The sequence below is a fragment of the Mus pahari genome, chromosome 8 (genome assembly GCF_900095145.1).
Source record: "Mus pahari chromosome 8, PAHARI_EIJ_v1.1, whole genome shotgun sequence".
Taxonomy (NCBI): domain Eukaryota; kingdom Metazoa; phylum Chordata; class Mammalia; order Rodentia; family Muridae; genus Mus; species Mus pahari.
Window position 1 is genome coordinate 22,386,287 of NC_034597.1, and position 22,710 is coordinate 22,408,996.

At 39.5% G+C, this 22,710-nt stretch overlaps 1 protein-coding gene across 36 annotated transcripts in view; it reads left to right on the top strand.

Moving 5' to 3' along the window:
- The window catches only part of Pbrm1 (polybromo 1), a 112,232-nt gene extending 89,788 nt beyond the window's left edge, over positions 1 to 22,444 (top strand). For 17 of the 36 annotated variants that reach the window (XM_029541399.1, XM_021202983.2, XM_029541409.1 and 14 more), the window contains 8 exons: positions 6,057 to 6,240; positions 6,845 to 7,055; positions 7,818 to 8,019; positions 11,158 to 11,322; positions 14,544 to 14,699; positions 17,685 to 17,755; positions 17,866 to 18,082; positions 19,612 to 22,444. In XM_029541399.1, coding sequence (XP_029397259.1) covers positions 6,057 to 6,240; positions 6,845 to 7,055; positions 7,818 to 8,019; positions 11,158 to 11,322; positions 14,544 to 14,699; positions 17,685 to 17,755; positions 17,866 to 18,082; positions 19,612 to 19,784 — 1,379 coding nt within the window. In that variant the 3' untranslated portion in view covers positions 19,785 to 22,444. The remainder of the gene's footprint in view (positions 1 to 6,056; positions 6,241 to 6,844; positions 7,056 to 7,817; positions 8,020 to 11,157; positions 11,323 to 14,543; positions 14,700 to 17,684; positions 17,756 to 17,865; positions 18,083 to 19,611) is intronic. The other 19 variants (XM_029541421.1, XM_029541426.1, XM_029541429.1 and 16 more) reach the window with 3 other exon arrangements.
- The last annotated feature ends 266 nt before the right edge of the window (positions 22,445 to 22,710 follow it).

Genomic DNA, 22,710 nt, shown 5'->3' on the forward strand with positions numbered 1-22,710 from the left:
AAAAAAAAAAAAAAATTTTTTTTCAGCTACGTTTTCATAATTAAACATTATATGGTTGTGAACCTTTGGCTTTTGATTTTAAAAAAATTGTTGATTCTAGTCAAATGAGGTAGCTGAGTGGGTAATCTGAATTCTATTCCTCTGTCCTGGGTGATGGAAGGAGGGAGTCACAAGTTACTCTTTTAACATACATGTGCTTCTACACATGTGTTATGGTATGTATATATATGCACATAATAAATGAAATAATTTTTAGAATATATATGTGATGTGTGTGTCTGTAAGTGTATCCATGTGTTTCCACCGAGGCCCAAAGAGGACATTGGACCTGGAGTTAAAGGAAGCTGGGGTTATTGTGGGTGCTGGGTATTGAACGTGGTCTTCTGGAAGAGCAGTAGACACTCTTAACCACTGAGATGTGTCTGTCCAGCCCTCAAAAGACATGCTTATTCTTACAGTTTTTGCCAGCTTTTAGCTTTTCTTTTTTTTTTTTTTTTTCCCCCAAGACAGGGTTTCTCTGTATAGCCCTGGCTGTCCTGGAACTCACTCTGTAGACCAGGTTGGCCTCGAACTCAGAAATTTGCCTGTCTCTGCCTCACAAATGCTGGGATTAAAGGCGTGCGCCACCACGCCCGGCTGCCAGCTTTTCTTCTGTGAAGAAATGACTGTTGATATACCCCCTATACTACTGGTTCCACTGATGTAACTTGGATAAATCTTTTTTCTAGAATTCCTTTTAAAATGCATTGCCTCCTACATATTGAATATTAAATATTTTAAGCCATTTTTATATCTGGAATCAACATGATTATATAAGAAAGATGATAGTATTTTCCAGAAAGGTAAAATAACTGCCCAAGAATGCGTCAGAACTAAAACCTGGGTTCTTTCTCTCATTTCTGTGTTGGTCTCATTAAGTGATTGGTAGCCAGTTGGGATACATGTGTATGAACTGATGAGCCTGCAATATTGAGCAGGATGACAGATGCACAGTGAGACATGGTTGTTTTGTTTTTTATATAAACCCCACTTAGTGCTCAAAAAGTAAGATCCAGGGGCTGGAGAGATGGTTCAGCAGTTAAGAGCACTGACTGCTCTTCCAGAGATCCTGAGTTCAATTCCCAGCAACCATGTGATAGGTCATAACCAACTGTAATGGGATCTCATGCCCTTTTCTGGTGTGTGTGAAGANAGCTACAGTGTACTCATATAAATAAAATAAGTAAATCTTAAAAAAACAAAAACAAAAAAGCTGGGCGGTGGTGGCACACGCCTTAATCCCAGCACTTGGGAGGCAGAGGCAGGCGGATTCCTGAGTTCGAGGCCAGCCTGATCTACAAAGTGAGTTCCGGGACAGCCAGGTTATACAGAGAAACCCTGTCTCGAAAAAAACAAAACAAAATACAAAACAAACAAACATTTAGCTCCATTTTTACAGTTTGGTATGCATCAACTACCAAAGGGCCTTGTTCTGTAAACTAAGAATGGACTTATAATTCCATGTTAACTTTGTTCGTTGTTGAATGTAAATCTTACTTTGTACTTTTTTTTCTGTCTCAAACAAGTTTTAAAAATATTAAGTACACTGTTTTGAGGTTCCCTGGTAGATTTGGAAGACACATTTAGAAGACAAGTCTTAGAACTGTCTTAGAAGACCCACTGAGAAGACAGTTTTGACACCTTCATAGGGAATATCACTTCTGGGAAGAATGATTCAAGTGGCCAGATGTGGTAGCACACGCCTTTGATTCCCAACACTTGGGAGCCAGAGGCAGGTGAATCTCTGTGAGTTTGAGGGCAGCCTGGTCTACATAAAGAGTTCAAAGTCAGCCAAGGCAACAACAACAATAATAATAATAATGGTAGTGATCCAATAGACACAGAGGAATTACTTGGGAATGAACATGGGCATACCTGCCAGAGAGTGTACCTCTACTGTTGACCACTAAGATTATAATAATTCCAGTACTGGGACCTGGACATTCCAGTCTTAATATAATTATAGGTTGTTTTCCTTCTTTATAAATGTATTTAATTCTTTATTGGTTTTATCAGCAAAGCAAGAAAATTAAATAGTTCAAGAATAAATGCTTTAAATTTTTGAAAGGCAAAAGGGCTAGAGTATTTTGTTTGTTTTTTAATCATACAGAGATAATCTAAGAGATGGTCTCATATATCATTTCCTTTTTGCCTCAGTGGTGACTTATCACAGGATTATTCTCCAGGGCTCCCTCACCAGATCAGATCTTGATACAGCCACCTGCTGGAAATATAGGTTCTGGACCCTGTGGTGTCCATTCTTTACCAGAAGCTCCCTCTTCTGGAAAGCTCTGGGGCACCCCCTAGGAACTGAGGGCTACTTTCTTGACCTGCATCCAGTTCCATATGCTCAGACTATGAGCAAGCAGCCTTCATTAGACCTTGGCTTCCTGAAGGCACTAGAGCAGAATAAGCAAAATGCCAAGAGAAGCAGACTGCTTCTTCCCTTGAATGACCCATACTAGAGAAGGCCAAAGACAAGACTAAGAATAGCCATGGTATTGGAGCTAAAGAGTGAAGAAAAGGTGCTTGGTGGCGCCCTGGAGGGGAAGAACAGGATTGAGGCGCTCATGCAAAGGATAGGATAGAATGATTTGAATGGCTATGGATTGGCCTGGTATGGTTGTCCAAGGTTTTTCAAACCTGGACTTGGAGAAGGAAGAGAGCTAGCATCACATTTTCCCCCTTACCTCTCAGGAGTTCTGAAGAGAGAAAGGCCATATTATCTAAACATTGCATCAGTTTATGTGGTTTGATTTCCTTCCTAGAAACAGGGTTGATGTCCACTGTGTGCAATAAAACAATAACTATTGGGTGGCTTTTTTGTGACTGTGGTAGTGTTTGTCTAAAATCCCAGCACTTGGAAAGTAGAGACTAAGGATCACTGCAAGTTCCAGGTTAGCCAGGACTGCATCACAAAACTGTCTTGAAATGCATTAATTATAAAGCAAAAATAAAATACCTACACACACACACACACACACACACACACACACATACCTCTTTAAGAAATTTTAATGGTAAATAATGCCTGTAAGCTCTCAGAACTTAACAATATAAGAGAAGACATTTTAAAACATATTCCTCAAATGTACACTTAATCCTTCAACTAACAAACAGGGATTGCATAGCCAGTATTGGGGAAGTGGGGAAATGACTAAACAGAATAATGAAGTTACCTTACTGATCACACACAATCTATTAGACAGATAATAGGTAGACAAATGCATTAAAATATTTTGTTGAGGCTACTATAATATGGTATACCTATCTACTATATTATAAACATGTAAGTATCTGGGCAGTGGTGGCGCGCGCCTTTAATCCCAGCACTAGGGAGGCAGAGGTGGATTTCTGATTTCGAGCCAGCCTGGTCTACAGAGTGAGTTCCAGGACAGCAAGGACTATACAGAGAAACCCTGTCACGAAAAACCAAAAAGCAGAACAAAAAACACAACAAAACAAAATGTAAGTATTTATCTCTACTGCCTTTTAAAAGGATCAAGAAATGTATGAAATCTTAAGAGCAAAAAGGTGACAGAAGGATAACAAAAAACTTCATATTAAAAAGATAATAGGAACTTAATATGACTTAGCATACCAGAGAGAGCTGGTACCTGATCCCCTACGAGCAAATCCAGCCGAGAACTCTAGAAGAGACAGGCATTGTCAACAACAGGAAGTTTTTTTCTACATGGTTTTCCTTTTTGTTGACTTGTATAAATTGTTTGTATATTGTGAAAACAAATCCTTTGCCAGTTACATGGGTCATAAATATTTCCTTTTGGAGGATGACTTATATTTTTATTTTCTTAATTATGTCTTTTGAAAAACACAAAATTATTTTGCTGAGACCCAATTTGCATATGCTATTTCTTTTTCTTCTGTGTATTACTTAAATCTTAATGTCTCTTGGTTGCACAAATTTTTATCTTGTTTTCTATGAGTTTTTCTTTTACTTCACACCTGTTATAATTTATCCATTGCAGTAGCCACTAGCCACATGTAATTCTGTTTTGTTTTGTTTTTTCCAAACAGGGTTTCTCTGTGTAGCCCTGGCTGTCCTGGAACTCACTCTGTAGACCAGGCTGGCCTTGAACTCAGAAATCCACCTGCCTCTGCCTGCCAAGTGCTGGGATTAAAGGCATGCACTACCACTGTCCGGCCACATGTAATTCTTAAGCAAATAAAATGGGACTAGTCTAGATTAAGTTATATATTGTAAATATGAAATATATGAAAAAGAATGATTAATATGTTAATCTTTATTATATAATAAATGTTGATATGTGGATATATGGAGCTGAACAAAATATATTAGTAAGTTTAAAAATACAATTTTTACACAAATTATAAAAGACCCAAATAAATAAAAATGACCTACAATAAAGGAAGAACTCAATATTTTAAATATGTTCATTCTCCCAAAGTTGATCTATCAAATCATTTTTATGTGTATGGGCAAATCCACATGTATATCTGTGTGGCTTGTGTATGGTGTATGTCTTGGAGGCCAAAGAGGGTACTATGAGATGCCCTGAAACTTAAATTAGGAAGTTGTGAGCTGCTATGTGCGTGCCAGGAATTAAATCCTGGCCCATTTGAAGAGCAGCCAGTGAACTGCTGAGCCATTGCTTCAGCTCACAAATCTAATAGCTTATAAAGAAAATTTTTATTATTAAATGAATTCAAGGCTATCTTTTACCAGTGTTTAGGAGCCCAGCACAGAGACACCACATTTATTTCAGGGCTACCAGTCACTTGGCTTTCGTTTTGAAATGGGAATTTCATATTGTCCAGGCTAGCCTGGAACCCAATATGTGTCTGAGAATGACCTTGAACTTTGATCCTCCTGCCTCCACCTCTACTGGGGTTAAGGGCACATGTTGACAATGCTTTGTACACACTAGGCAAGTATTCAGCCAGCTGAGCCACACCCCATCTCCAACTAATAATTTGACTCCTTAACTGTGGAGAGAATTTTTACCATTTTTGCATCTCCATTTTTCCTTCTTTAAGCATGGAGAATGGCTATTCCTAACTGTTGACTTAGGTAAATAAATACTATGTATTTCTAAGGTAGTGAAAGCACTTTTGAACTTCTGAAATGTTTCTGACCTGTTTTGAATGTACATATTCAAGAAGTTGTTGACCGTCAGTATTTCTAGTATGTTCAATAGCAATAGTGTTCTTTTTTGTTTTTTCAGATTGAACCTAGGGCTTGCTCGCTCTCCCTCCCAGGTGCATGCATGCGTGGGTGTGTTTGTTTGCCTGTCTGACGACTATATGGGAGTCTGTGTAACAGTATATGTGTGGAGGATAGGACAACTTGTAGAACTTAGTTCTCCCTCTACCGTGTAGGTCCCAGGAATTGAACTCAACTTGTCAAGCTTGTAGGCAGTCACCTTTTATCCACTGATCCATCCATCTTGCCAGCCCATAAACCCAGGGTTTGTGCATGCTAGGTGACCAGTACCTTTAGCATTCATTATTACATGGGTGGTGGTATTGTTGTTTGGTTGGTGTGGTTTGGTTTGGTTTGGTTTAGTTTTTAATTATGTATATATGGGAGAGCATGTGCATGCATGAGTGCAGATGTTAGTGGATCCAGGAGACAAAGTCCCTGTAAGCTGGAGCCACAGGCAATTGTGAGCCACCTAGTGTCAGTGCTAAGAGCTGAATTTGAGTTCTCTGTAACTCTGTATACTCCTAGCTGCTGAGCCATCTCTCTATCTGAGCCACTTCTCTATCACTCTTACTTAACTGTGAATTAAAATATAATAATATAAAATCTGGGACTGGGGAAAGAGTTCTGCTGGTAAAGTATTTGTCTTGCAAGTTCAGTCTCCAGAACCACACTTTAAAAAGCCAAGTTTGGTGGTATACACTTGTAATCCCAGCACTGGAGAGGCAGGGACAGATCCAGGGGCTCACTAGCTGCCAGCCTAGCCTGTTTGGCAAGTTCCAGGCTGTTAACACGACAGGAGTTAACTCCTTTCTCTATATTACTCTTTCAGGGAAATGTGCAGTGCTGTCATTCAAGGACTTCCTCTCCTGCAGGCCAACCGAAATACCAGAAAATGACATTCTGCTTTGTGAGAGCCGCTATAATGAGAGTGACAAACAGATGAAGAAGTTCAAAGGTTTAAAGAGGTTTTCACTCTCTGCTAAAGTTGTAGATGATGAAATTTACTACTTCAGGTAAAGCTTGTAAAACTAAGGAAGAAAGGGTATGTGGGCTAACTTATCAGTCATGTAACCCAGTGTTCTTAGTTGCTTTATTAGGTCTTGAACTATCATATAATTCCAGTAGAAAATATCCGTTTAGTGGGATGGGGTAATTCCCAGACTTGGGAGGCTGAGGCAGTAGATAGTATTACATTTCAGTCAACTTTTTTTGTTTGTTTTGTTTTGTTACAGAGAGAAAAATTATTGAGTTAAAAAAAAGTTAGCAATTGTTTTAATAGTACCTTGGCTTAGACACCAGCAATTGTAGAATAAAGATAGCACTTGGTTCTGCTGGCAGCCTCTCTGTGGGAAGATTTTCTCAGTTTCATAGATTATGACAATTCCTTTTTAACATATAGTCCACTAGGCCTGACCAGCACCTCTGTGAGTATTGATCAGAATTGTTAGTAAGTAGAAGTGACATCACAAATACCCACTGCAGCTACTTTGTTAGCCTTATAGAGTGTTTGTAGCAGGTTATAAAGCGTCATTTGTAAATATTTTCAGGTCTGCCCTCTGACCAGTCCTGGAAGTAGTTAGCAACTTTTTACTTATTTGTTTTGTCACTGTTTTTCAGAAAACCAATCATTCCTCAGAAGGAACCCTCACCTTTGTTAGAAAAGAAGATACAATTGCTAGAAGCTAAATTTGCAGAGTTAGAAGGAGGAGATGATGATATTGAAGAGATGGGAGATGAGGATAGTGAAGTCATTGAACCTCCATCTCTACCTCAACTTCAGACACCCCTGGCCAATGAGTTGGACCTCATGCCCTATACACCCCCACAGGTACAGTGATATACCCATGACTTGCCTTTTTAGTTCTAGCCCTTGGCAGGCTTAAACCAGAGTAGGAGACATTTTTTGTTTCAGATATCAGTTAGCCTAGGCTGGCTTCAGACATCTTGTGTATTTAAGGTGTGCCTTGAATTCTTAGTCTTCTTGCCTCCATTTCCCAAACAAGCACTGGGAGTACAGGGGTACACTACCACACACTTCATGTGTGAATTTTTGCCTAATGTTTTTTAATTAGCAAAAAGCATACTTATCATTAAGCCAATAATAATTTCTTTTAAATTTCATAGTGAAAGATTCTTGCCTTGTAGACAAGAAGCAATAAGGAATGGTATTATGCTCTTACACCTTAGCTTCAGCGCCCACACTTAAGATCTTTTGCTTCCACTTCAGCCTCCTAAGCAATAGGATTATAGATATATTCTGCCACACCGGGATGCCTGTATCTTTAATTTCCTCTTCCTTAGGACTTCATCTTTTTGTTGAAGTGATCCCTCATATTTATTTTCCTCGTGCAGAATTTTCTTGAGACTTAATTGTGAGGTCACCATTGTAGACTATAGTCACGGAATTCAGTGAAATTTTTACTTATTTTGCACAAGACAAGGTAGAGGTATATTTTGGTCAAGAAAATGTCAGCTACAAGCTGAATGTGTCCATAAAACTTCATTGTATCATATGAGTCTGGCTTCTAGAAACTGTAATGTAACCTAGTAAAATTTTCTGATACTTATGTAATAGCTTTCTGTCTTACAGTCTACCCCAAAGTCTGCCAAAGGCAGTGCAAAGAAGGAAAGTTCTAAACGAAAAATCAACATGAGTGGCTACATTTTGTTCAGCAGTGAAATGAGAGCTGTGATTAAAGCCCAGCACCCAGACTACTCTTTTGGGGAGCTCAGCAGACTGGTGGGGACAGAATGGAGAAACCTTGAAACAGCCAAGAAAGCAGAATATGAAGGTAAATAAGGCTAGGCACAGCTGTCTCCACTTTGTAAGCAAGGGGGGCTTTCAGGAGTGCAGATGCATAGACAGGCTTTACTCTGTTGTTCTTGTCACATGCACATGAATCTGGTGTTGTGGACTGTCCGAACTGGCATAGATGCCAGTACATGGAGTGTTGCCTCTGACTTGGCCTCATATCCTTGTGGCATTGCCCCTCCTGGCAAATTTCTCGAACAAAAATATGTTGCTGTTAAAAATTGCATGATTTTATTTTATTTATCCCTATAGGCACACACGTGTTGAGCTGGGGAATGATTGTTCAATAATGTTAATTATAATTTTGATTAAAATTCACCTGAATGCGGCCTTTTAAAATAAGTGAAGTGATCTTATGTACGGCTCTTGATAAGCCAAAGCTGTAAGTTAAACTCTAGGTGGAGGCGTGGTATGCCTGGTTTCCTAGGCCAGCCCTGACCTGTGTACTGTGTCTGTGTTCATACCTGCTCTTAATATACTTGGATGACTTTGATAAAGCTCAGATGCCTTCATTTTCCCCTTACTCTATGATTAGTTCACTTTTGAACCATGAGCTATTTTACTCAAGGATTTGGTGATTCATAGTTGTAAAAAATTAATTCCTTAGAGATTTTTGGTGGTTTGGATTTTTTTGTTGTTCTAGTTAATATTAGGTACAGCTTTAATAAGTGAGAGTAAGCATTACTTTAGGCAGTACTTTCAAATTTTGTATGTTAGATAATTTTCCAAAATACTCTTCCTCTCTAACTTGACTAAGTCCAAATGCATTATTTTCCAGCAAGCATATATTACGAAGGCTGCTCCCTTTATTGAAGCTTATGATGTCTCCAAAGTAACTCTTTTGTAAAAAACTTACATTCCTTTCATTTGTTACTATTTATCATTATGAAATTATCTGACAAGCTTCCTTAAGGATCTTCTGCTGAAGCCTAGTCCTGGAAGATGCTCAGCCCAGGATTTTGTGGCAAAATCAGTTTCAGAAGCATTTCAAACTCTGGGCTTAGTCCTAAGTTAAAGTCACTAAGACCTACAGTAAAGTTTTTTATTATCTCGTATTTTCTGAAAATTGCCCAGGTATTTATGTGGCATCTATTAATACTCTAGAACATTCTTTGAGAAAGTCTAGTCAATCCCATAAGAACCTAGAACTCTGGGACACTTTGATATTTCAGGGCTTACTGCAAGTTAAGAAGACCAAATGTACTACTAAGTTGGAGGACTGTTGTCTAAGAAGCTCCGCTAACATAGTGTCTCAAGGCAAACAAAGCTAGGACTGTGTGGCTGGTTATTTGGGGTACAAATAGGACAAGGAGATCTAGAGAGCATCTGAAGGCAGAAAATATGGAGCATGGCTGAGGGAAGAAGAGATGATATTTGAAAATCTTTCTCATTTAATGGGGTGTTTGAAGTTAGGAAGAACCTAGTGAGAGCTGAGTCGTGTGTCTCAGTCACCTGAGATTCAAACTCTGAACTTTGGATGTTTCTGCCCACTGAATTCAAAACACAAAGTTGGGAGTTTGGCTGGCGTAATTTTAGTAATTCTGAATTCCAAAGCAGCCTAGTTCAGCTTCTTTCAGGAAGAACTAATATTTTATCCACATGCCTGAACTTTTCTGTTTTTCCAACTTTAATTTTTCTTTTTCCCTCCAGTTTATTGATTCATTTATGTAATGAAAAAAACTAGCATTTAATATTGGGGCATCTAGAGCACAGATAGGTTTTTTTGTTTGTTTGTTTTTTTAAGTACTAGAGAATAGGTTGTTAGAATGGGTTTGCTTCTTGTACTCACTGTACGGAAGGTATCAGGCTGAGACAGTCCTAGTGAGTGATGCTAAGTGTCTGCAAGCAACTTCATCACAGCCTCAGGGGCTTTGACTTGCACGATTTTCACATTCTTACCATAAAGGAGTGGAGCTGTTGCTTCTTGAGTCTTTAAATCCATGTACCTCAAACTATTTTCCCCAAGTAGCTGTAGTCTTTGAATTTCATGTTGGAGAGATAACTGCGGAAGGTGAAGTGTGGCACACACCAGGTGTCGGGGCCATGAGTTGCTGTTTCTCCTGTATTCTTGGACAAGTCTCTGCCTGTATCCCAGCTTCTGTGTGCCCATCTGAGGAGTGGGAAGGGCTTCCTACTTAGAACGTGAAGCTGAATAATCCCTGTATAGTGGGAGCTTTGGGATATGCCCTCACAGAAGGTCCGGCGTGCTGAGAGCATGACTGTTGAGGGTGCTGGCTCTAGAGGTGCAGAGTAGCCTAAGGAAGTAAAGAGGCTCTCAGATAGTAGCGAGAGGTTCCAGAAACATTCCTTTTACATTTCAAGTGCATTAATAGTAGGTACTTGAATTCTTGCTGATTTAGGATTCATGGTCGGTTTTGAACTCAGCTTCAGGGAACCTGGTTCTTTCAGAATATTGTCCATTGCTACATACACGTATGTATTAGTTCCCCTCTTCTGATGACTATAGTGTAGCTAATCAGGTATTTCCTCCCTCGGAGTTAGTTAATCATGACCTCTTTCTTTGTGTCATTACAATGTAGAAACTTTCTGTTTACCTTTCCTAAAGTCTTAAGGCAGAGGCAGTAAGCTACTTTTCCCTTACAGAGTTAATTTTCTTCAGCTGCTAAACTTGTGATATTAATGATGAGTCCTCAAATTTTAGTAAAATTGGATACAAGGAATCAGAAAATTAGAGTAAGTACAATTATTCCAAAAATTACAATGGGCCATGGAATTGCTTCATGTTGAAATTATAATCTGTAATGCTATTAATACTAGAATGATGGTAGCGCTTCTCATCTTCAGAGTGCCTCGTGAGATTAACCACGTTGGTTACCTGGTGATGTGTTTCGATAAAATCTGTGCTTTCTGAATGTGTGTTGCAGTCTTAACATTCTTGAAATCTTTGCAGACCAGTTCTCAAGATGGGATAGGAAAGCTGAATTCTAGGTTACCAAGTGAAATCGGCCCGACTCCTGTGTTGAGACTAGTCATCTACCGTTCCTTCCATTGAGACAGAACTGTTGCCTGTGTTTTTACTAGTCCTGTTGAATGCAATGGATGGTATTTTGAATTCCTGGGTTAAAAACAGAATTGAAAATGTGAAATGCCTTTACAGAGCGGGCAGCTAAAGTTGCTGAGCAGCAGGAGAGAGAGCGAGCAGCACAGCAACAGCAGCCGAGTGCTTCTCCCCGAGCAGGCACCCCTGTGGGGGCTCTCATGGGGGTGGTGCCACCACCAACACCAATGGGGATGCTCAATCAGCAGTTGACACCTGTTGCAGGTAAAAACAGGAGCTAAGACCATTTTTTTCCACTTTAAGAAATTCCTTCATTTTTTTTTCTCCAAATGGAGTAGGCCACAGTCTGTAGCCTTTTCTCATGACAGATTCCAAGTTTGAAGTCATCCATGTTGTCCTGTATTGCTTTTCCCATACAGGCAAGGCCTCTTCTCTATCCCATAAGTGGGCCCTAGGCCCGACCCTGGCAATTGGTAGGTAGCAGCTCTTCCCTTGCTGTGGGCATGGTCTGGCAATGTTCTTACTCCAGACTGCTCTTTGATAAAGCACTACAGCAGACCTTGAGTTCTGTTCTGAGGAACTCCAAGGAAAATATAACAGCAGTCATTAGGTGGTATTGATTCTCTGTCTCATGCCAGTTCAGTTTGCCCTATTCTGCTGCAGCCATCCTTAAAAGACTGACCACTTAAAAGGATTTTTGACAGTGAATTATTAAATCCTTTCTTGGTCACCAATGTGCATGACTGCTAAATAGGGGGAAGTCCTTGTTCAATTCATTGTGCCCACTCTGTAATGCTTTTCTATTTAATTACATTAAACTGCATTTTCTGTTAGTATCCCAGTCACATATTTAAATAAATGAATAAGATGAAAGAAAGAAAAGGAAAAAGAAATGATGAATGTGGTTTGCTTGTGTGTGTTGTCTCTGGTTCTGGTAGCCATAGCAAATTTGACTACTGTTGAATTGAAATCTTGTCTGACATGTCTCCACAAAAAGCCTGTGGACCACCTCTGAGGCCCTTCCTTTGTTACCTCTCCACATCTGGTGAGCTCTATACAAGCCACCTGGGATTCTTCTAATGCAAACAGTCTGACCTCTTTTGCACAGAGTCCAAGACAGCTTTGTGGGGACACTGTTTTTGTTTTTGCTGTTTTTTGTTGTTGCTGTTTTTGGGATTTTGTTTTGGTTTTGGTTTGGTTTGTGTTTTGTTTTTGTTTTTGTTTTTTGCCTTTTTTTGTTTTTGCTTTTAGAGGAAATCTTGCACAGAATAACTTTCCCATTGTTGCTCCTAACTTTTGTGATGGCAAGTTCTCAAATGCACTGTCGCTGACCTCAGCAGCTGCACTCGCCAAAGCATATCTGAGTCATGGCTCTCAGTGCTTTCAGTGTGACTGACGTTGATCTAACAAATCTCATAACCGCCTGCTCTATTCCATGGCCCATTCTGGTTAATGGGGTTCCAGAGGTTTCCAGAAATCAGGTCTTGATTATGGGGACTTTGAAAGTTAGGATTCCCTCATTGACAATCCTGTTTTGTTCTGTTTGATGTATAATACTGTGGCACTATGTCCTTGACTGCAAAACCCAGGAACATATATTAACAAAATGAATACATATAGCTAAAATGAAACAAAACTTAGCAGCTGCAGCATTTTAGCTCCCTGTTGGGGAATAGCATCTGTGGTTGAGGAGGGTGGCCCTCTAGACCACTGCTCTGTTACTAAAGGTGTGCTGCCCAGCTTCTGGGCCACAGGAGTGAAGGGCAGAGATTCTCTACAGTAAAAAGCCTTTGGTCCACAATGAGAACTTTGCAACAGAAAGGGTAATTTTTCATGGAATTATAGGTTGTTTAGGGCCTGAGTCTTAGCCTTCTTGTCTGAAACCAGCTTTGCTTACAAGCATTGAAGCTCATTTGAACACATGTGACTGGGATAATAAATGCCAAAGTACAGTTTAATGAAGACAAGTGTTGTGTCTTTCAGTTCTTAATAATTTAATCTTCAACCACAGCCTATGACGGCTGCGTTCAGATGGGCTTTTGTAATTGAAAGCAAAGCCTCCTAACATTTGTTCAACCTCTCACCTACTTACCCTTAAAAGCTGGTCCTGGCGGTGTGTTGAAAGGGCAGTTTGGCAACATTGGATTTCATTGTGTTTTAAGATGATGGTATCGTTTTTACCTCAAACTCTTAAAAAACTGAAATGCATCCTATTTCATGTTTTGTGTAGTTGTAAGTTTTTGTAGCCAATTTAGATGTGACTAGGGAGGCAAGTCTGGGTTCTCTGTGTGCCATAGCTTTAGAAGACTAAACTTGTGCAAACAAATGTTTCAAATACCTCCTCAAAGAAAGTAAGAGCGAACTTTCTTCAAAGAGTATTTTGGTGCTATGCCTTTGCCCTTCCTAGGTGAGGAACTGCCTAAAAGGGACCCTACTCCAGGGGGGGCTTTACATTATTTATTCAGACTTGTGCAGATTCCGAGTCATGTTTTGTTTTTGTGTTTTTGATAGGTGAGTCCTCACTGAAATTATTCTTATTTCCACCCCTTTTCCAAAAATACTTGTTTGCCATAACATTTCCCTAGCCAGATATTTTATTATACGATGGTATACTTGGAAAACTAAAGGAACAAAAGCCTCTGTTCATAGGAATTCTGTACCTCAGTTAATGTTCCCTATCAGTTGAAGGTTTACATGACAAAGTGTGTGAGCCTGGAGACAGTGGTGACAACTGGCATTTTCTCTTGTAGTAGCAGAGCCTGATTCTCCAGCTGTTCTTCCTTCGGGCCTGCTGCATGTAGGTTTCTGAATTACCTGGACTTTAGTTTGCTTGAGAAAATTTAGATTTCTCCTTAACATACTTTGAAATCTAAACATGAAATATTATTCGTTGTGATAGCTGTTAGTTGTTTTCCAGCTCAAACCTTAATATAATCCATTCTTAACAGCAGTGGTGGGGATAGAAGGGAGGAGTATATGAAGAAGTCTTGAAACTTTTTTGCTCCCAAACTGGAGAACCATGCCTTATGATCAGGATTGTGCACCTCATTTCCCCCCATTCTGATTTTCCTTCATGTGCACCCACGATAGGGATGGGAATGTGGGCAGGGTGGAGTAATGGAGTATGTACTGATCACTTGGAGTTGCAGGTGGCAGAACTGGGCACTGGTTGAACAGTTTGCAATAGTTCTGTCCTCGAGAAAGCTGTTACTAGAACTCTTTTATTAAATGAAAATATTATGTTTAGCTTATTGAAAATAATTATAAGCAATAATTTACTAAATACTAATTCATCCAAAAGTGTTGGATTTCATATTTGTAACTTTATTTTGTTCATTACTGCAACAAAATAATTGCACTAATTGCTGTTATATCATGCAGTACTAAGGGTGCTTATTCATTGGTAGTGCATGGAAGGGGTTGTTATTACTTAGCTCATGTTGCATGTTAATGATGCATGTCTGAAATTTGTTGTGTCCTTCAAGGCATGATGGGTGGCTATCCGCCAGGCCTTCCACCTTTGCAGGGCCCAGTTGATGGCCTTGTTAGCATGGGCAGCATGCAGCCACTTCACCCTGGGGGGCCTCCACCTCACCATCTTCCGCCAGGTGTGCCTGGCCTCCCAGGCATCCCACCACCGGGTAAGAACTTCATCCTCATTCACTCATTAATCTCATTTTTTTTTTTTTTTAATTCTTTTTCCTGTCTCAGCTGATTCTTCCAGGAGGCACGTTCTGCCCATGGGGGTCAGTCTTCCCTCACACAGAATCCCAGAGCTGTCAGTAGGAGGGCCTGTCCTATGTGTTAATCAGTGACCTACCACCAGCAGCACAGGATGCACTGCAGAGACCAGATCCATAGATCAAGGAGCTGGAGGCATGGTCCATTATCAGATAGGACATAGTTGAAAAGCCTTAAGGGCCACAGCCTCTTATCAGAGAATTACCAGTTCAGAGTCATATATAAAAGTACTTTTTACTCCCAGAGCAATTCTTTACCTAGTGAAATTCTTATCTCATAGGGTCTTCATTGTAGAGCCCCTGTTCTAACTCTTCCTCCTCAGTAGCCCTTTCGAAGTAATCAGAACTGCATAGGTGAAGCTCTTCAGAAATCCTTCACTTTGTAACACAGTATAGGAAGGCAAGGAGTTTGTATTGAATTAGTCTTGAGTCCCCTAACAAACATAAAATGACCTTGTTAGCTATGGACATATTTGTATGTCAATAGAAGCCAAAAATTCTTCTATGTAGAAATATATAAATGGAGCTCAGAATTTACTACATTGTTTCACTTTATAATGAAAGTTAAAAGATGGGAAAATCACAAGTTTCCATAATTTACATCATATGCAAAAGAACTTACTTTTGGCTATAATCTAGTTAGGGGGAAATGGGCTTTAAAATGACTTGGAGCAGCAGTCAATCCATAACTGAAATGTCATCGAAGAGAGCCAAAACTCATGTGAACTGAAGGTAGAGCAGGTCAGGCTTACTTGCATTATGCTTGGACCCATTGCCCATACAGTTATACATGGGTTCAAATAATAGTGCAGAGGGTGAACCCTATAGTGTATAGGGAAAACAAATGTTAACTCCAGCATACTTTTTTTTAAAAATTGTGATAGGATCAGGCAGGCTGGCCTGGAACTCAAGATTCTACTGCCTCACCATCCCAAGTCAGGGATGGCATGCGTGCATTTCACTCCTGCAGTGCAGCCACACTCTGTGTTCCCTAGAGGATGGCCATAACTCCAACCACGCTTCTATTTTATTTGTCCAATGTTCCCAGAGGAAGAAATGTTTGTGGTATTTGTACTTCATTCTGGATGTGGTGATTTATGTGAAATGCTGTGGCACCAGAAGTCAATCAGAAAATAATTTTTCTCATGTGGCAAATGAACTTGGTCCTAAATCTGTGCCCTCATACCTTGGCACAAGGTTTCTCTGAGTCAGTCTGTGAAACCTTGTTGGAGTTGACACCTTCTAAATGTATATAGCACTTGATAGGATTCCTGTTTAAGGCCAGTACACATCCCAGTTTAGCAGCTATGTTTTGATGGTTGTGGGGACAACACTAGCCTCTCTTGTCTTGACTATAGAATCTAAACTGCTTCGAAAGAAAGCTCAATTTGTAAGCCCATCAACAGCTGATCTGGCTTTGAGCTTCAGCTCCTGTTTTCAGTGGCTTACCACAGGCATGTTATTTGTAAACAGGAAGTGGAAGAGGTTGCTGATTTGTTTGTGCTGCCCTGCAAATCTGTGATACAGCCAGTTTTGGAAGCCTCCCAGTCGGTAGGATCTAAGGTCAATGAGTGACCTGCAGGGAACAGGGGCCATAGGCTATAATGTGTTGCTGAAACAGCAGTGTATCTACCTTGACTTCTTTGTTCAATTCCTAAATCACCAGGACACAGCTATGATGACTGGCTTACAATTCCAAGTACTTGGCATATTCTTTTTTAAGCAGAAACTTGTTTCACTTTTTTTCTTTCTCCTTCTCTCTAACAAATAAGATGCCTTGTATTTCCTGGAAGTGACACTTAAGAACTCTAAACCTTCAAAAGACCAATTTTCTGCCCATCCAAATGCTAGCTATGGGAGAGACATGTATTTAGTAACCCAGGCCGGCCTCAGATTTACAGCAGTATTCCTGTTTCAGCTTCGCAAGTGCTGGGATAACAGGTGTGAGCTAAAATACACAGCAAAACATCAGCATTTTTAAACAAAAGACCAGAAAGAAGACTAGGAAGCTGGTTCTGCCTAGTCCCTCTATACATAACAGGACTTATGCTTCAAGGAACAGCTTAAAATGATTTGCTTATGGTTTGTTAGTTTTAATAAACTGAGTCCCTTGGCTATTTTGTTTTATTACAATAGCAGACAGATAGCCCTGAGATGAAAATTGCCTTAAAGACTAAATTTGGGCTATTCTGTTGTTATCAACTAGTGCCTGTGAGACAGCAGTTGCTCATGAACATTTACCCAAGGAAGTTTACTCAGTGATTACCAGAGAGAATAGGGCCACAAAGTCTTTCTCTATTCCTTTGTCATTTGGAATCTGAGGTAATGGCAACAAGGCTACACTGCTTCCACATCATCCACTGAAGTACCTTCTCTCTGCCAACATTAGTGCCTGAGGTAAAGCCAGCTGGTGACTGCAAAGGCACATTAAGGTAGTGACTCCAGCCTCCACAGGGTTCAGTTAACTGTTCTTCTTAGCCCTTGTTTCCTGTCCCAGTGCAATAGTTACTACTCAGCCTGATCCAACAGGCTCCAATTGCAGAAGACTATATGATAAGAAGAAAAGTACCTTGAAAACAGAAGTTTATTCTAACTATAGCTCACTCACTCCGGGTAACCCTAGAATTTTATGCAGGGTTTAAAACAGTCTACGCCTGGAATAATTAATGTACCTCTGACAAAGTATACTACTAGTGTGCTTTAAGTAACCAGAAACAAAAGAATATAAATTTCCTAATTAGATTCTTTTTAGGGTGCTTAAAGCTCCTATCCACACTCAAGGGCAAAGGTACATAGGTTGGCATTTAAAATGGCACCAGCTCTTATCAGTTTTTCAGTCAACAAAACCCAGAGCCTCTAATTGTGCCATTGCATTCTGAATTATAGGTGTGATGAATCAAGGAGTAGCCCCCATGGTAGGGACTTCAGCACCAGGTGGAAGTCCATATGGACAACAGGTAAGCCTCCTAGTTTTTTTCTCCTTGGACTTGAGATTTTTTTAGCCATCTGCCTTCTCAGAGCATGTACCCGTTGTCTGGCATAATCATCTGATCCCATGTTCTTTCAGGTAGGAGTTTTGGGACCTCCAGGGCAGCAGGCACCACCTCCATATCCTGGTCCTCATCCAACTGGCCCCCCTGTCATACAGCAGCCAACAACGCCCATGTTTGTGGCTCCCCCACCAAAGACCCAAAGGCTTCTCCACTCAGAGGCCTACCTGAAATACATTGAAGGACTCAGCGCTGAATCCAACAGCATTAGCAAGTGGGACCAAACTTTGGCAGGTAAGGAGAGTATTGTTGAAATGCATGTTTCCTCCCAGTCCTCTCACTACTGCAGGCTCTTATACAACATCCTTGTAAAGGGAAATAAATTATGTATTTCAAGAATAAAATTGGGGTTCTTTGCATATTGACCCAGTAAAAATAGGCTATAAAAAAAAAAAAATCAAAACTCGGTCATATCATACTACCATCTTTTCAAATACAGTCTGATTTTCTTTTTCAGTTTTTCTTTTTTTTCAGATATTTAAGTGTTAGAATACATGTCAGATTTTAAAAAGAGGAAAATGGAAAGCTTATTTCTTTAGTCTACCAAGCTATTCATTTAGTTGAATAGGGAAGATGGTGTTACCTAGTTTCTCGAAAGGAAATTGAAAGATTCTGCTTATTCATTTTAAAAAATAAATTTGTGTGTTTGTGTTAAAGCTCACATGTGCTTTGGTTGCATGGAAGATAGAAGACAACTCTCAGGAGTCAGTTCTCACCTTCTATTTTATTGGTACAGGGTCTCTCTTATTTATGCTGCTGCAGCATTTACTGTAGGATAACTGCCCCTTAAACTTCTGGGCATTTCTCATGTCTCAGACTCCCACCTTGCCTTAGAAGTACTAGGATTCCTGTTACCCAGCAACACATCTGCCTAGAATAAAAGATGGTTATAGTCTGTCTTGTACAACAAGTACTTCTATGCACTGAGCCATCTCCCTGATCCTGGTTGGATTTTTGGTTTTCGTTGTTTGGCTTATGTTGAGAACTAGCTCTTTACATGTTAAGAGTATCCTTGAGTATCCATGTTAAGTTATATCCTTGAATTAGTTGCCTTCCTCCCTCTCCCTCCTAAGAGCTGAGAATACAGGTGCATACGTGTGCGTGTATGATATATAAAATGTACCACATGCATACCTGGTGTCCATCCTCAGAGGGGAGGATAAGACATCAGATCACTTGGAACTGTAGTTATGGACAGTTGTGAGTGCCCTGTGGATGCTGGGAACTGAAGTCCAGCCCTCTACAAGAGCAATACATACTCTTAGCCACTGAGCCAGCCCCTTATTCATTTCTAAACCCGGCTAGGAAATGTTATCTCTTTTAAGAATATTAAGTATGATTTCCCTTTAGGCATCTTTTATAACATTGAAGAAATTGTTACTATCAGGAGTGTCTAGTGGTCAGATATCAATGCCTAATAAGCTTTGCTATGATTATGATTTTTTTTTTAAAGATTTATTTATTTATTATATGTAAGTACACTGTTGCTGTCTTCAGACACTCCAGAAGAGGGCGTCAGATCTTGTTACGGATGGTTGTGAGCCACCATGTGGTTGCTGGGATTTGAACTCCGGACCTTCGGAAGAACAGTCGGGTGCTCTTACCCACTGAGCCATCTCACCAGCCCATGATTATGATTTATATCACATATTCATAACATTAATAAATATTGTTTTGTTTTAGTATAAATATATCAACCCTTAAAACTGGGGTCATTTTATCATCCTAAAATTCTAATGTCTGTTTATACTTAAAATTTTCAGCTCGAAGACGGGATGTCCATTTGTCCAAAGAACAAGAGAGCCGCCTACCTTCTCACTGGCTCAAAAGTAAAGGGGCACACACCACCATGGCAGATGCCCTCTGGCGCCTGCGGGATTTAATGCTTCGAGACACTCTCAACATCCGACAGGCATATAACCTAGAAAATGTTTAATTTCTTCTGTGGAAGCAGAGAGTTGTGGAGTGGTAGCCATTTTAGTTACTGGGGTGGGAGGGAGGAACAAAGGATGATAATTTTTATTGCATTTTATTGTACATCACACAGCCATTTTTATATAAGGACACTTTTAATAAGCTATTTCAAATTTGGTTTTGTTACATTAAGTTGACTATCAAATACACAAAAGATTTTTTTTGCATATGTTTCCTTTGTTTAAAACCAGTTTCATAATTGGTTATATATAGTAATAGTTTTATCTTTACTTGTTAAAGGACTTAAATCATCAAAGGTTTTGGCTTGGCTTAGGGTTTTGGTTTTCTTTTTTATAAATATATATTATATATATATATATATAGACATATAAAAGAAAAAAATGGGAAAAAAAGTTTACAAATTTAAGTTGACAATGAAATGTGAAGTTGGTTCTAGTTTACATCTTAGAGGAATGTATATGTATGTTTTACATGCCTAAATATCTGCAGGTTTTCTTACAGGTAAAGCGAAGTGTTTTGAAAAGTTTAGATATACACGTGTGACAGATGCGGCATATTTGCTCTATTAACACAGAGGCTTACTATAGAAATCTAAAGTCAATGCTGTATGTCCATCCAGTTAGTGTAACTGAAGGGACATGTAACCCTGTGCTGAGTTAGGCATCTGTACTGTCGGTGACCCCTGTAGAATGTGTGCTCAGATCTGAGTTATATTTAGTTTTGCAAGGTAAGTTGAAGAGTACTTTTGATCAGTTTATGATTCAGTTTATGATTTTAGTTTTTGCCTTCATGTTATACATTTATGATTTGAAACTGTACATCTGTTACCTTGAAAAACATTGGGGAAAGTACTGAAGTATACATGGAGGTGGTTTAAACATAATACCTAACCGAAGAAAGAGTATAAATGGACACAAGCTGTGCCTTGCACATAACTGCAAGGGTAGACTGCCTAAGTATACAGGTGGCCTGGGTTCTTTATTGCCTTGTTATCAGTTACAGTGTTTTGTTTGTTTCAGGGTTGGAATCCTCAACCAGAAATAATACTTTCTAAAATACTTTAAAATTCAGCTTGTGCTTTGGATTATAGAAGGAAATTATACTTTAAGAAAATGTTCACAAAAAAAGACTGTTACAGACCCCAATACTTGGGTTTGGTGACCTTGTCTTTCTTTTCTTGAGACATGGTCCTACTACCAACCCTGGCTGGACTGGGACTCATTGTATAGACCAGGCTAGTCTCAAACTCCTGCCTCTTCCTCCCAAGTGCTGGGATTAAGGGCAGGTACCATAAATGCTCAGCCACCACAACCCTGTCTTTCTAACATGGCCCTAGTGTAAACACTGAGGCAGTGTACAGTGCTCAGGCGGCAGCAAACATTTCACGATGGTGGTTTTGAACCTGCTTTATTCTACCTGGGTGGGTGGGTGGTGCTGATGCTGCCACTGCCCTGCTGTTCATTGAGAATGATTGTGAAATGACATGCTTCCTTTAGAATATAACGGATCAGTACTCACGTTTAATCGCCATGCTTAATAAATCATGAGAACAAAAGGGTATAGGATGGAAAGCAGTCCCTGGTAGCTACTTAAATACAGGAGCCCTGTCACCTAATACCAGTGGTCAGCACTGGACCTCAACTTCCATCAAGTACTTTAAATAATTTAAATTTTAAAAAGTGTACTGCAGACTATGCCAGTATCTTATTGTTAAACTGAATCAGATAAATCTTTGATTCCTGGTTATTTGGACCATTGACTCATCATGAACTACATAATGTAATCAGATTCTTTTCTCCTAAGGTATCCTTGAATTACACCAAAGAACCAGAAACGTAATTTTGGTTAAATTATTTATTTATTTCATGCATTAATTTTCTTTTTCTTTTTAAAGGTTTAGATGAGGCTCCTTAGGGAGTCTCTGAAACCGCTTCACTATCAGCAACCAGGAGTACTAGAAGCCAGGGCACTCTTTCTCCTGGCTCCTTCCCAGTGCTCTAGTGCTGTAGGAACCAGGAGCCAGCCCCAGGTTCCCTAAGGCAGTCCCTAAGGCAAGCCCTGATTACCTTTAAAAAAAAAAACAAAAAACAAAAAAAACAAAAAAACAAAAAAAAAAACTAATTAATTAAAAGCATTTAAGGTACTATTTATTTTAGAATCATGCTTTTGAAGAGTATCAGTGATTACTTAGGGTATAATATTTAAAGATCAGACATCTTCAAAAACAGAAAAAGCCCTGACTTAAGGCAGTACAAGTAAACAACACACTTTCTCATGACTTTTAAGAACTATAGTAATGTGGCTTAGGAAATATAATGGCCTAATTATTTTCAAAATGTAAGTTCCTGTGAAGAATTTTGTTTATATTGGGTTGGGGACCTATAGGTTTAAAATAGAATGTCAGCCAGCTGACTTAAAAGACGTTGGTTTTACTAAGTCTGCCTTCCCCTTCTAAGGAAGAACTGAGTGGGTGAGGGACACTGGTGTAAAATCTCCAAATGGAACGTTTGTTTCCAGACCTGATTAAAATTTGGTTTATTCTAATTTCTGTACTATATCATCTGAGGTTTTAAGTGGTAACTGGTTCTATACCATGTATGTATCATATGTTTGTTCATCAAAGCTTTTTAATCCAAATAAAAACAAGAGTTTGCAAAGTGATTTGAATCAGCCAGGTTTGGTGGTTCTGTTTAAAGTGTGTCAAATGTTTGGAGCAGACTGAAGATGACTCGTACAAGCCCCTGATTTTATGACTCTGAGGAGGGTAGGGCTCCAGTTCACGTAAGAACGTACTTCTGGTCAGGGTGAAATCCAATATGGAGACCCCATGCAGCCTGACATCCCTCACATCTCTCAGGATTTGCAGCACAAGCAGAAACAAAACCAGGGTTTCAAAAAGGAAGAACAAGTTATTGAGGGTGTAGAAA